General features: G+C 44.5%; 1 protein-coding gene across 1 annotated transcript in view; it reads right to left on the bottom strand.

Moving 5' to 3' along the window:
• Positions 1-1,954: 1,954 nt before the first annotated feature.
• LOC124545529 (diacylglycerol lipase-alpha) overlaps positions 1,955-15,000 on the bottom strand; it is a 454,063-nt gene continuing 441,017 nt past the window's right edge. Inside the window, exon 20 of the mRNA XM_047124477.1 lies at positions 1,955-2,076. Within this exon, the coding sequence (XP_046980433.1) occupies positions 1,955-2,076 (122 nt within the window). The remainder of the gene's footprint in view (positions 2,077-15,000) is intronic.

The following is a 15,000-nucleotide window of genomic DNA, read 5'->3' on the forward strand; positions in this document are numbered from 1 at the left end:
GATCAATGGTGGCCGAGGAACTGGTTCGTCACAATACACCAGTCAGTACTCTTGAACTGTGGTATTGTATTGAAGCTGCATGGGCAGCTGTACCTGTACACGCCATCCAAGCTCTGTTTGACTCAATGCCCAAGCGTACCAAGGCCGTTATTACGGCCAGAGGTGGTTGTTCTGGGTACTGATTTCTCAGGATCTATGCACCCAAATTGCATGAAAATGTAATCACATGTCAGTAATAGCATAATATATTTGTCCAATGAATACCCGTTTATCATCTGCATTTCTTCTTTGTGTAGCAATTTTAATGGCCAGTAGTGCATAATCGACGGTGTTATAGGGCGTATGTGTTTGCGTTGTATACGCTGGATTGGTTCCTGCACGGAGTACCTAAGAATTGACCTGTTTGAGTTTATCTTATGCCACCGAAGATCAACCGCGATTCGGCTCAACGGGAACAGTTAAATTATTTGCAAGACTACACTTGTTCGCGGAAGGTAGCTTTCCGACATTAACTGTGAATAAAGTCAACCACAGTGGCAGAGACTGACCGCTTTTTATTTCTTATTGTCTTGCTGCCAAGGAGCGTCATGATCAGTCATTAACTGTCTTATTTCATTAAGATACAGGGGGAAAGCTGACTATCTTCGTAAGTGTCTTAACGCGGATGTAAACTGGTGCGGTGGATCTGTAGCATATTCTGCCTCGAGTATGTCCATTACGTTGGTGCATAAGTTCCCAGCGTTTTTGTTTCGCACGTTGGTATTCCAGTTGCTATGAGTTTATTTATCGACTGTCACTTTTCATTTGTAGTTCACTGTTGCTATTTTAGTGTACGTATCGTCATCTTGTCATTTGGAGGCAGTAAGTGGTGCTGTGAACGCTAGAACTTCGAACACACTAATTTTCCAGCACTTGCTGGCACGACGGGTATCAGCAACAGGTGTCAGACTGTTACTCATTCATCAGTTATCAGTTATCAACGCATGTGAAGCGACAAGAAGAGTTTTTGCTCCATGTCCCACTGAATCTATTAAACAATCTCAAACATGTCATTACTTGACGGAATATATCCTTATGTGGCGGACGAAGCGAAGTTGTTTACATACAAAAGATTTTTCAGCTGCTAACATATCACATTATCTTAGCAGCTCAAGAACATCTGGCACGCAGACAACTCTGTGAAGTGACGAGATGTTTGTGTGTGTTAGCCAGATAAGGATTTATTCTGTCAGTATGTAAGTAGATACCATTGAGAATAGCCGGCCAGTGTGGCCACGCGGTTAAAGGCGCTTCAGTCTGGAACCGCGCGACCGCTACGGTCGCAGGTTCGAATCCTGCCTCGGGCATGGATGTGTGTGATGTCCTTAGGTTAGTTAGGTTTAATTAGTTCTAAGTTCTAGGGGACTAATGACCTCAGATGTTGAGTCCCATAGTGCTCAGAGACATTTGAACCATTGAGAATATATAAATACACAAGATACATAAAGGGGCACAGTAAGATAATTTAATCTTCTGGATATGAACAGTAGGATTCGGGCTATAACGTTACTGGTACACACTGCAGAAAACATTCTCACGATTTCACATCCAAAACAAAGGGAGGAAATGTTACGTTGCTACTGAAACTACTGCAAATTTCATTCAAAAGAAGTCGTAAATTATGGTTTATGCTTTAGTTTATTACAATTATTAGATCTCCAATGGTAGATTACATATAAAATAAGTACAAAATGTTCTGCTTTATACCCTATAATGACAATTTTACTGCTCAAACTGTTATTGACAAAGAAGTCATTTATATTATGCACTAGTTACAAACTGTTATAATTATTATAACTCCAAGAGTAGTTTACACTCATGAGTAGAGATATTCTTCTTTAGACGCCATCACCACAATTTCAGCATGACCTGGCTCGTCGTTTCTTCCACTGTCAGCCAGCGATTCTTCCTCGCGTTACTCATTTTCTCCTTCAAAGTCTGGGTCTACATCACTGCCATCTGTACACCTGACATTATCTTCTTCAACAAAATGTTCATCTTCACTAAATTCTACATTGTCTGTCTCTTTACTAGCTTCTTAAAGCAAAATCAAACTCAAACTCAGACCCAATTTATATTGTGCTAATTTGAGTAGCAAAAGGCGGTATTAGCACTGAAGAAGGGCACTGTAACTGCTTGATATTTCACCAAAGAAGGCACACTAAGATAAATCCTAAGCGATACAACAAATATGCCGACTATTAGAAAACAGGCACAGCATTACTAAATTACGAAAAGTGCACCAGTGTCAGCAAACTGCACACTAGATAATGCATGCATTGTTACCAACATGTTGGCCATGAATATACTCAAGAGCACGTGGCCGCCGATGTTTTTAGATAGACACGAACCACGGCGAGATACCAATTGCAGTTTTACGAGGGTTTAGTCATCTAATAATAATTGAAGTATAAGTACATCTACCCCAGCTAAAGACACCGTTATATGAAAATGATATACTGTCTTTGCATGCGGCAACAATAAAATAATAATAGATGTACTGTTTTAGTAATGCAAGGTATTTTGATACTTTCTTTAGTGCAAATTTTTAGGAAATGGTACGATGATCTATGTAGTTGTTGCATAAACACAAATTGTAGCACTAACACAAATACATTCTTTAGATGTAGTATTGACAATAGTTTCCACAAAATACCGATTCATTTATACTTGTAATCCGGGTCCCGTACTTTGATTTTGAAAATATGATCACCGTATTATATGAGAGACGCGGATCTAAGAACCTCGAGAGTGCAAACCAATTGAAACGACTCCAAGCGAACATCGTATTGTCCTTGACAAAGTCCTATTACATACCACACCGAACAAGCCGCGGAAATAGCACGAGGACTGGCTCGCATTTATCGGGATTCCTTGGTGCATCGACTAGTTCTACTGTATCGGAAAAGAGAACAGGTCGTACCTGTCTACAAAAAGGCTGAAACAACGGACGCACACAATTACAGGCAAACGTCGCCAACATTCGTCTCTCGCACGTGTCCATAGCAGAATGCGAGCTTCAACGTTGTCACGTTTCTACAGTGAAAGAAGCTACCTGCGAAAAATCCGCGCGGACTACCAAAAATCTTCTCCTTTGAAACACAGCTCGCACTATTCACCCACAATTTTCTGCATACAGTAGGCTCAGCTGTACACGAGGATTCCATCTCCCTATGTTTGCGACAGGCGCTCGGGAAAGAAAGATAGGTTAGGGTTTAACGTGCCGTCGTAGACGGGTCCGTTTTAGGGACAGCGTGTGAGCTGTGATTCGGGAAGGATGGCGGAAAAAATCCACCTGGGTCCTCTCAAAGGAACCATCCTAGTATTCGCCGTAAGCGATTTAGAACAATCACGGAAAACCTAAACCTGGATGTTCGGGCAGAGATTTGAACTGTCGTCATCCCGAATGCGAATCCAGTGTGTTAACCAATGCCTCGGTGAAATTCAGTCAACGCTGTGGCAACTGTCACTTGAAAACCAACATGTGATAACATAAAATAAATAAATGTCGTGTGACTAGGGCCTCCCGTCGGGTAGACCGTTCGCCGGGTTCAAGTCTTTGCATTTGACGCCACTTCGGCGCGTCAGTGGGGGTGAAATGATGATGAGCAGGACAAAACAAGACCCAGTCCGTGAGCGGAGAAAATCTCCGACCCAGCCGGGAATCGAACCCGTGCCCTTAGGATTGACATTCTATCGAGCTGACCACTTTTTTTTAAAGAAAAAAATCTCATTTTTGTTCGTTTTCGTTCGTTGTATCTGCTCGGGGCAGACGTCGAAAGACACCCACATCAGTTCGTTGTTGATCCAATAACTCAGTTTTTTTTTATTACAGTGGGCAGCTAGCCCTCTGACCAAACACGCTGTGTTACCGTGCCGGCTATCCACTCAGCTACCGGGGGCGGACGATAACATGAAGTATCTTCACTAGTATGTTACTTTTTGACACTTTCTCAGCCTCAGTCACGTATATACACTCCTGGAAATGGAAAAAAGAACACATTGACACCGGTGTGTCAGACCCACCATACTTGCTCCGGACACTGCGAGAGGGCTGTACAAGCAATGATCACACGCACGGCACAGCGGACACACCAGGAACCGCGCTGTTGGCCGTCGAATGGCGCTAGCTGCGCAGCATTTGTGCACCGCCGCCGTCAGTGTCAGCCAGTTTGCCGTGGCATACGGAGCTCCATCGCAGTCTTTAACACTGGTAGCATGCCGCGACAGCGTGGACGTGAACCGTATGTGCAGTTGACGGACTTTGAGCGAGGGCGTATAGTGGGCATGCAGGAGGCCGGGTGGACGTACCGCCGAATTGCTCAACACGTGGGGCGTGAGGTCTCCACAGTACATCGATGTTGTCGCCAGTGGTCGGCGGAAGGTGCACGTGCCCGTCGACCTGGGACCGGACCGCAGCGACGCACGGATGCACGCCAAGACCGTAGGATCCTACGCACTGCCGTAGGGGACCGCACCGCCACTTCCCAGCAAATTAGGGACACTGTTGCTCCTGGGGTATCGGCGAGGACCATTCGCAACCGTCTCCATGAAGCTGGGCTACGGTCCCGCACACCGTTAGGCCGTCTTCCGCTCACGCACCCAACATCGTGCAGCCCGCCTCCAGTGGTGTCGCGACAGGCGTGAATGGAGGGACGAATGGAGACGTGTCGTCTTCAGCGATGAGAGTCGCTTCTGCCTTGGTGCCAATGATGGTCGTATGCGTGTTTGGCGCCGTGCAGGTGAGCGCCACAATCAGGACTGCATACGACCGAGGCACACAGGGCCAACACCCGGCATCATGGTGTGGGGAGCGATCTCCTACACTGGCCGTACACCACTGGTGATCGTCGAGGGGACACTGAATAGTGCACGGCACATCCAAACCGTCATCGAACCCATCGTTCTACCATTCCTAGACCGGCAAGGAAACTTGCTGTTCCAACAGGACAATGCACGTCCGCATGTATCCCGTGCCACCCAACGTGCTCTAGAAGGTGTAAGTCAACTACCCTGGCCAGCAAGATCTCCGGATCTGTCCCCCATTGAGCATGTTTGGGACTGGATGAAGCGTCGTCTCACGCGGTCTGCACGTCCAGTACGAACGCTGGTCCAACAGAGGCGCCAGGTGGAAATGGCATGGCAAGCCGTTCCACAGGACTACATCTAGCATCTCTACGATCGTCTCCATGGGAGAATAGCAGCCTGCATTGCTGCGAAAGGTGGATATACACTGTACTAGTGCCGACATTGTGCATGCTCTGTTGCCTGTGTCTATGTGCCTGTGGTTCTGTCAGTGTGATCATGTGATGTATCTGACCCCAGGAATGTGTCAATAAAGTTTCCCCTTCCTGGGACAATGAATTCACGGTGTTCTTATTTCAATTTCCAGGAGTGTAATCCAGTATTTACCGATATGGGGCGTGGTGCCACCGTCACGTGCCTAGCTGGTAGTAGTAGTTGTTGTTGCTATTGTTGTGGTCTTAAGTCCTGAGACTCGTTTAACGCAGCTCTCCACACTTCTCTGGATGACTGGCTGATCTGGCTTTGTAACATCAAGCAAAACAGCATTGTTGTGCTGGCAGTGCGAACGGCTGAAAGAAAGGAGAAACTAAAGCCATGAATTTTCCGGATGGTATGCAACTTTACTGTATCGTTAAATGACGATGACGTCCTTTAGGGTAAAATATTTTCTGTCTTTGGGCCTTTACCCGCTTCGACGCGGGGTCGGCCTTGTTATGACGGATTTGGGAGTGTTAGCTGCAGAGAGTGGCTGGATGCCCATCCTGCCGCCATCCCAGGACTTAAGTAGTGCACCCCAGCTGTCTGCCATGAAATAATGCGAACGAGTCCAGATTTCTGTGAGTCGCGTAACTGAGGCGGGACGTGGGGACCAGCCTGGTATTCACGTAGCGGGATGTGGAAAACTGTCTAAAAACCACATCGAGGCTGGCCGGCACACCGGCCCTCGTTGGTAATCAGCCGGGCGGATTCGATCCGGAGCCGACGCGCCTACCCGAGTCCCGGAAGCAGCACATTAGCGCTCTCGGCTACCCTGGCGAGCCGTCTTTAGGGTAACATATGCCAGAGGTAACATAGTCCCACATTTGGATTCCCGGGCGGGGACTACTCAGGAGGACGTCATTATCGGGAGAAACAAAACTGGCGTTCTACGTATCGGAGCATGGAATGTCAGATCCCTTAATCGGGCAGGTTGGTTAGAAAATTTAAAAAGGGAAATGAATAGATTAAAGGTAGATATAGTGGGAATTAGTGAAGGTCTGTGGCAGGAGGAACAGGACTTCTGGTCACGCGAGTACTGGGTTGTAAACACAAAATAAAATTGGGCTAATGCAGGAGTATGTTTAATAATGAATAAGCCAAGATAGACACGAACAGCCTACACCTATACACAGTACTACATGTTTATATGCCAACTAGTTCGGCAGATGATGAAGATATTGAAGAAATATATGATGAGATGAAATTATTCAGATAGTTAAGGGAGTCGAAAATTCAATAGTCAGGGAGGGTTGGAATTCGGTAGCAGGAAAAGGAAGAAAAGGAAGAGTATAGGTGAATATGGACTAGGAGTAAGGAATGAAAGAGGAATCCGCCTGGTAGAATTTTGCACACAGAATAACTTAATCATAGCTAACACTTGGTTTAAGAATCATGGAAGAGGGTTGTATACGTAGAAGAGACCTGGAGACGCCGGAAGGTTTCAGATTGATTATACAATGCTAAGACGGAGATTTAGGAACCAGGTTTTAAATTGTAAGAAATTTCCAGGAGCAGGTGTGGACTGACCACAATTTATTGGTTGTTAACTGTTGTTTAAAAGCGAAGAAACTGCAAAAAGGTAGTTATTTAAGGAAACAGGACTTGCATAAACTGAACAAACCAGAGGTTGTAGAGAGTTGCAGAGGAAGCATTAGGGAACGATTGACAAGAACAGGGGAAAAGAACACAGTAGAAGAAGGATGGGTAGCGCTGAGAGATGAAATAGTGAAAGCAGCAGAGGATGAAGTAGGTAAAGAGACGAGGGCTATTAGAAATCCTTGGGTAACACAAGAGGTATTGAATTTAATTGATGGAGAAAATATAAAAAGGCAGTAAATGAAGCAGGCAAAAAGCAATACAAACGTCTCAAAAATGAGATGGATAGGAAGTGCAAAACGGCTAAGCGGGAATTGCTAATGGACAAATGTAAGAATGTAGATGTATATACCACTAGGGGGTAAGATAGATGCAGCCTACAGAAAAATTAAAGACGCATTTGGAGAAAAAGAACCATCTGTATGAATATTAAGAGTTCAGATGATAAACCAGTCCTATGCAAAAAAGGGAAAGCTGAAAGGTGGAGTATATAGAGGGTCTATACAAGAGCGATGTACTTGAGGACAGTATTAAGGAAATTGAAGAGGACGTAGGTGAAGATGCGACGGGAGATATGATACTGCGCGAAGAATTTGACAGAGCACTGAAAGACCTGAAAGTAGAAACAAGGCCCCGGGAGTAGACAACATCATTTAGAGCTACTGATAGCCTTGGGAGAGCCAGCCATGACCAGACTCTTCCATCTGGTGGTCAAGATGTATGAGACACTCGAAATACCCTCAGAATTTAAGAAAAATATAATAATTCCGATTTCAAAGAAAGCAGTTACTGACAGGTGTGAAAATTGGCGAACTATCAGTTTAATAAGTCACGGTTGCAAAACACCAACACGAATTGTTTACAGGCGACAGAAAAAGCTTAGAGAAACCGACGTCGGGGAAGACAAGTTTTACGAACTGTGACCTTTCTGACAGGAAATCACGAATCCAGTCGCACAACTGAGACGATACTCCATAGGCACGCAATTTAATTAAAAGTCTCCTATAAGGAACGGTGTCAAAAGCCTCCTCGAGATCTAGGAACGTGGAATCAATTCCCTGTCGAAAGCTCCCATTACTTTGTGAGAATAAGCAGCTAGCATTGTTTCACAATTACGATATTTCCTGAATCCATGCTAGCTGTTTGTCAATAAATCGTTTTATTCGAGGTGAGTCATAATGTCAGAACAATCTACATATTATGTTCCAAAATCTTTCTGCAAATCGAGGTCAGGGCAATAGGCATGGAATTTAGTGGATTATTCCAATTTACTTTCTTGAATATTGGTGTGACTCGTCCAATTTTCCAGTCTGTACGTACGGGTCGTCGAGTGAACGGCTGAGTACAGGATATCGCAGGAGGAATTGTCAGTATTCAGAAATATGACAGGGACATTCATGCGAAGGAAAAAATGTTATATGGACGTATGTCCTTTCCCGAATGATTTCCCAGATAGAAATGTAGTGTACACTTTTTTGGGCTGGTGGCTTGCGCGTGTGTGTCCTACTCACCCACATCTTTGACGTTTTATCCTAGCCCAACCTACCTCGTTGCTTTCAGTCTCTTTCCTTGGAATGTGGTTCTACCATGAAACTGGCCTGTTGAAAGCGCAGCGTTGTGAGTGAAGTAGTGCGAAGGATTGAGGGTGTATTAGATAGAAGCATCTATGAACTGTGTTTGTACCTACGATCGCCAAAACGCCATCCATGTAATCGAGTGAATAATATGCGGATATGGTGTAGGATTACAGCTTCTGTGGATGCATTGCTCCTGCTCCTGTCGAAGAATACCGCAGGCTCTTCCTGACACGTTTAATTCCTGATAGTAGAGTGTTCACCGGAATTTTTAGTACCCTGAACGTGTAGTTGAACAACCTGTGCAGTAACAGCAACACGTGGTGGAAATGGTACAGCGTAGACCTACTACTACGAGCACACGGCACACCTTTCTACACGTATCAGAGTCCCACCAACACGTGCGTGGCGAACATTACACGCGGATGACTTGTGCCCACTATGCATACAGGGTGTCCACAACCTCCACATTGGCGACAGCTCCAGACGAGTTGAATTTTCTCACTGGTTACATAACACTCGTAATTTTACCCTATTAATACCATTCAGTGATGAATCCACGTATACACGCAATGGAATAAACAATACAATTACAAATCATTGATGGGCGCAAGAAAATCCAGACGCTGCATTTCGTTTTTCGATCGATGTTGGGTGCGGAATGATCGTTAACACGTTGATACGTCCAGTCATTTCAGAAGAAAGAATGAAGGGACAGGGTTACTTGTATTTTTTTGGAAAATTCGTTTGTTTGTAACCTTGAGGACGTTCCTCGGCCATTGGGACTGTAATGTACTTCGAGCATGACAGAGTCCCTCCACATTTTATCAGACGTGTGTGGGAACATCCCAACCGCACTTACCCTAATAGCTGGATTGGTCGTGGTAGTACCATTACCTGGCCACCAGGATCACCAAACCTTACACCGTTAGAGTTTCGTTTATGGGGTTGGACGAAGTCTGAAGTGTACAATCGAAAGGTGTGCACACGAGATGAACTGCTTGGTGGCATCGCGGGAGGTGTTGCCCGCATCAGGGAACGTGCAGAGGCACTCAGACAAGCAACACAACATGTTCTCCCAAGAGTGCACAAATGCATTGAAGTCAACAGTGGGATATTTGAACATTTATTGTGAACTCTACAACAGCTGCAATGCCACGTGTACGATGATGCTTAGCGGTGAATGTGTTAAAAATAGGTATTCTTCAGTTGATATTGTATGAAATTCGTGTTGTAACGTTTACCAATCGTTGTACGTGTGTGAATCTGACAGTGTATTGAATAATACTGTTAATAAATAAACAACGTACTTTAAATGTGTTCTATCTCGTAAACCATTCGGAATAGGCCATATGTCCATATTAAGTCTTCTGTTGCAAATGATTGTTCCCGTCAGTCCCTGAATATTGACCCTGTATGATTCCTAGGTATGGAGCTATTGTACACCATACTCCGAAGGGTAGTAATTAGTGCACAATCTGGGACTGGAAGACTTGTCTTTGTCAGGTGGTTTAAGCTGGTTCGCTACACCGAGGTTGGACGTCATTCCTCCAAGCCCTTCATTACACAACAAAAGATACAACTTTGGATACGACAGCTGTCCAGAAGAACTACGTGTTAACTTCTAGGGTATGACTACTCCTGCTGTAGAAAAATCGCTTTGTTCTACATACTAGCGCCGCCCTCTCGGGTCATCCTAAAGTTAACATATAAGAAAATCAAGTGTCCCTTGCCTGTTACATTCCGGCAACCTCGTTTCCATATCATGAACGACTCATGAAATAAAAGGGGAGCAAGCCTTTAATTGGTTCACCGTGTATATTGAAAAGGTAAGGATCCAAGTCTCCCGTTCAGTATCTCCAAAATTAGACAGCTATCGAAACAGAAGGCAGCTAACAGAAATGAAAGATATTAAATGACGCGATTAAGAATAGTAGGTCACATTAATTCTTGTACATGCGCGCTTATGATAGGCTGACGAGAAGTCCCGTATTTTACAGGATCGTCCTTTATTTAGTTAAGTATCCCGTTGTCACGAAAAAATACATATGGGACGTATATTGTCCCGTCTTTAATCAACCGTCCCGCATATTTTGAAATAGCATGTTTTTAAGTGACTTGTAGCATGACCAACTCAGGAATGGTCATACCCAAAGAATAAAGAAAACACGCTCTTTGATTACACCAAACTGAACAAGGTCTATAATTTTCAGCTCCCTTACATCTCAAGGTAACTGCTGCGAGAGTTTGCAGCTCATCCCTGTGTTTGTGCTGGCTCTACCTTGCACTTATGGTACTGCAGAAATGATGTATGAACTGCTGACAAACGTGTTAGTGTCGAAGCCGCTAAGAAAATATTCAACTAAGATCCATTTTCTCCATACTTCATGGAGTAACTTCAATAAAATTCCGTTTGAAAATATCGAACTCCTGAATGACATACATTTTCCTGCAAAATATAACAAAAAATATTTTTCAGAAACTACTCACGACGAAACTTCAGGGGAAATTAACATTGAAAAATGTCGTTGTGGTCTTCATTTCAAAGATGCAGCTCTCCATGCTACTCTATCCTTTGCAAGCCTCTTCATCTCCGAGTAACTACTGCAACCTACACCCTTCTGCTTAGTGCATTTATCTCTTGGTCTCCCTTTACGATTTTTACCCTCAACGTTTCCCTCCAGTATTAAATTGGTGATCCCTTGATGCCTCAGAACGTGTCCTACAACTGATTCCTTCTTCTAGTCAAGTTGTGCCACAAATTCCTCCCCAATTCTGTTCAGTACCTACTCATTAGTTATCTGATCTACCAATCTAATCTTCAGCACTGTTCTGTGACACCACATTTCAGAGTTTTTATTTCTTCCCCATGGATTTTAATTTCTACTCCAAATATTTCTTTGCTTTCCTTTACTGCTTGTTCAATGTACAGATTCAATAACGTAGGGTATAGGCTACAACCCTGTCTCACTTCCTTCTCAAGCATTGCTTCCCTTTCGTGCCCCTCGACTCATCAGGTTTCTATACAACTTGAAAATAGCTTTTCGCTCCCTGTGCTTTACCCCTGCCTCTTTCAGAATTTGAAAGAATGTATTCCAGTCAGCATTGTCAAAAGCTCTCGCTAAGTCTACAAATGTTAGAAACGTAGGTTTGCCTTTCCTTAACCTAGGTTCTAAGACAGTCATCAAATGAAAAGCCACCAAATGAAACAGAAGTGATATCTGGAATTCCCCAGGAAAGTATTACAGGCCCCCTGCAGTTCCTAATCTATATACACGATTTAGGAGACAATCTGAGCAGCCCTCTCAGACTGTTTGTAGATGAGGCTGTCATTTACCGTTTTGATAAGTCATCAGAAGATAGAAACCAATTCTAGAATGATTTAGACAAGATATCTGTATGGTGTAAAAAGTGGCAGTTGACCCTAAATAACGAAAAGTGTGAGATTATCCACATGAGCACTAAAAGAAATCCATTAAATTTCTATTACACGTTAAATCACACACATATAAAGACTGGCAATTGAACTAAGTAGCTAGGTTTTACAATTACAACTTCGAATGATCACAGAGAAAATGTTATGGGGAAGACGAACCGAAGACTGCCTTTTATTTTCAAAACAGAAGATGCAGCAGGTCTAGTAATGAGGCTGCCTGCACTAGGCTTGTCCGCCCTCTTGCTAGGGTACAACTGCGCGGTGGGGGATCCGCGTCAGGTGGCATTGACGGATCATATAGAAAAACTCCAGAGAAGTGCAGCTCGTTTTGTATCATCGCGAAACAGGGGAGGGAGTGCCAAGGATATGATATGCGAATTGGGTTGGGAAAGGCGTTTTTTATTGACGAGAGATCTTTATCGATCAACAAGCTCATCCAGCGGACGCGAAAATATTTTGTTGACGCCAACTTACACAGCGAGAAATGATCATTGTAATAAAATAAGAGAAATCAGAGCTCGCATCTAAAGATTAAAGCGTTAGTTTTCCCCCCGCTCTGTTCGAGAGTGAAACGGTAGAGAAACAGTCTGAACCCTCTGCCAGGCACATAAGGTAGAAATGCAGAGTACTCACGTAGAAGTAGATGTACACTGTCGGCCATTAAAATTGCTACACCAAGAAGAAATGCAGATGATATACGGGTATTCATTGGACAAATATATTATACTGGAACTGACATGTGATTACATTTTCACGCAATTTGGGTGCATAGGTCCTGCGAAATCAGTACCCAGAACAACCACCTCTGGTACAGGACCTGCAACATGCGGTCGTCCATTATCCTGCTGAAATGTAGGTTTTCGCAGGGATCGAATGAAGGGTAGAGCCACGGGTCGTAACACATCTGAAATGTATGGTCCACTGTTCAAAGTGCCGTCAATGCGAACAAGAGGTGACCGAGACGTGTAACCAATGGCACCCCATACAATCACGCCGGCTGATACGCCAGTATGGCGATGACGAATACACGCTTCCAATGTGCGTTCACCGCGATGTCGCCAAACCCGGATGTGACCATCATGATGCTGTAAACAGAATCTGGAATCATCCGAAAAAATGACGTTTCGCCATTCGTTCATCTAAGTTCGTCGTCGAGTATACCATCGCAGGCGCTCAGGGAGGCAGCGTCAAGGGTAACTGCAGCCATGGTCTCCGAGCTGATAGTCCATGCTGCTGAAATGTCGTCGAACTGTTCGTGCAGATGGTTGTTGTCTTGCAAACGTCCCCATCTGTTGACTCTGGGATCGAGACGTGGCTGCACGATCCGTTACAGCCATGCGGATAAGATGCCTGTCATCTCGACTGCTATTGATAAGAGGCCGTTGGGATCCACCACGGCGTTCCGTATTACCCTCCTGAACCCACGGATTCCATATTCTGCTAACAGTCATTGGATCTCGACCAACGCGAGCACCAATGTCGCGATACGATAAACCGCAATTGCGATAGGCTACAATCCGACCTTTATCAAAGTCGGAAACGTGATGGTACGCATTTCTCCTCCTTACACGAGGCACCACAACAATGTTTCACCAGGCAACGCCGGTCAACTGCTGTTTGTGTATGAGAAATCGGTTGGAAACTTTCTTCATGTCAGCACGCTGTAGGTGTCGCCACCGGCGCCAACCTTGTGTGAATGCTCTGAAAAGCTAATCATTTGCATATCACAGTATCTTCTTCCTGCCGGTCAAATTTTGTGTCTGTAGCACGTCATCTTCGTGGTGTAGCAATTTTAATGGCCAGTAGTGTACGCCTGTCTTCTTGCTGCACACGACGACGGAGCCTGGCACGAACGCCTGACTTGTCTGAGTTTACACAGCAAGAGCCGTTTCCGTTCTCGCTGACTTTAAATTTTAACTCGTCTCTCTCTCACGTTTCGACGCTAAAACTGAAAAACACTGTATCACCGTACCGTTATTTTTTCAAGAGAATTCTAATACCGTTGGTAAAAGCATATCTTTCCATTTAAGAAAATCATATTTGCTTCATACATTGGTTGATACGAGAGTTCAGTATTTATTTGGCCACTAACTGCCACGTTATTTAACCAAAATTCATTAAGCGTGTTGTAAAATTACGTGCCCCTGTGTTTGCGGAAAACCTGGTTCCGATACCTGGAGTCGTTCACGAAATACAAGGAAAGCAAACCATAGGTGATTTAGATGATGCAGTTGGCAGGGGTTTCTGAGAGATTTACGGCTCGGAGCGCCCCTCACTTGGAGACACTGACTCGCTGACCCGGATGTTTTGCTGACGCTTCGCATTACTGCCGCGACCCGAACACGAGGGCGCAACGCTACGCTATCTGCGTCCCACCTCCTTAACTCCTGCTCTCGCCCTCCGCGCTAAAAACTTTCGCTGTTGCTCGCGGGTAGACCTCAGCCGAGGACCTGGCAGTCGCTCACTCACCTTGTCAGCTGAGGCAGAGTCACCTCGCATTATCTTCTTTCGTAGCTTTTTGCTTCCACGAGGAGTTTGTTCTACTCGTTTACACGAAGAAGTTGTAAAAATGGTTCAAATGGCTCTAAGCACTATGGGACTTAACATCTGAGGTCATCAGTCCCCTAAACTTAGAATTACTTCAACCTAACTAACCAAAGGACATCATACACATCCATGCCTGAGGCAAGATTCGAGCCTGCGACCGTAGCAGCAGCGCCTAGAACCGCTCGGTCACAGCGGCCGGCGAAGAAGTTATTTATTAATGGTTTTCATGAAGTAGGTCATCTTTCACCTAGACGAGATTTTACGCTTCAGTAGACATAACTAAAGCATCGAAGAAGCTTTTGGAAAAATTCCCGGAGGAAAATATCTTCAGAATATCATTACAAACTACAAGCTTGATGTGCTTATGGCGTTTCTTTTGGCGAGCATAAAAAACAGGACGAGTAGGAGTAGAAATCACGCTCTCATGGTATAAAATTAGTTGTGTATATACACGATAATAATAATAATAAGATATAGTCCGTAAAGTATAATCTATGGGAGAAATTTCACAGCCTTTCAAAATAA

The sequence above is a fragment of the Schistocerca americana genome, chromosome 8, assembly GCF_021461395.2.
Source record: "Schistocerca americana isolate TAMUIC-IGC-003095 chromosome 8, iqSchAmer2.1, whole genome shotgun sequence".
In the NCBI taxonomy this organism is placed as follows: domain Eukaryota; kingdom Metazoa; phylum Arthropoda; class Insecta; order Orthoptera; family Acrididae; genus Schistocerca; species Schistocerca americana.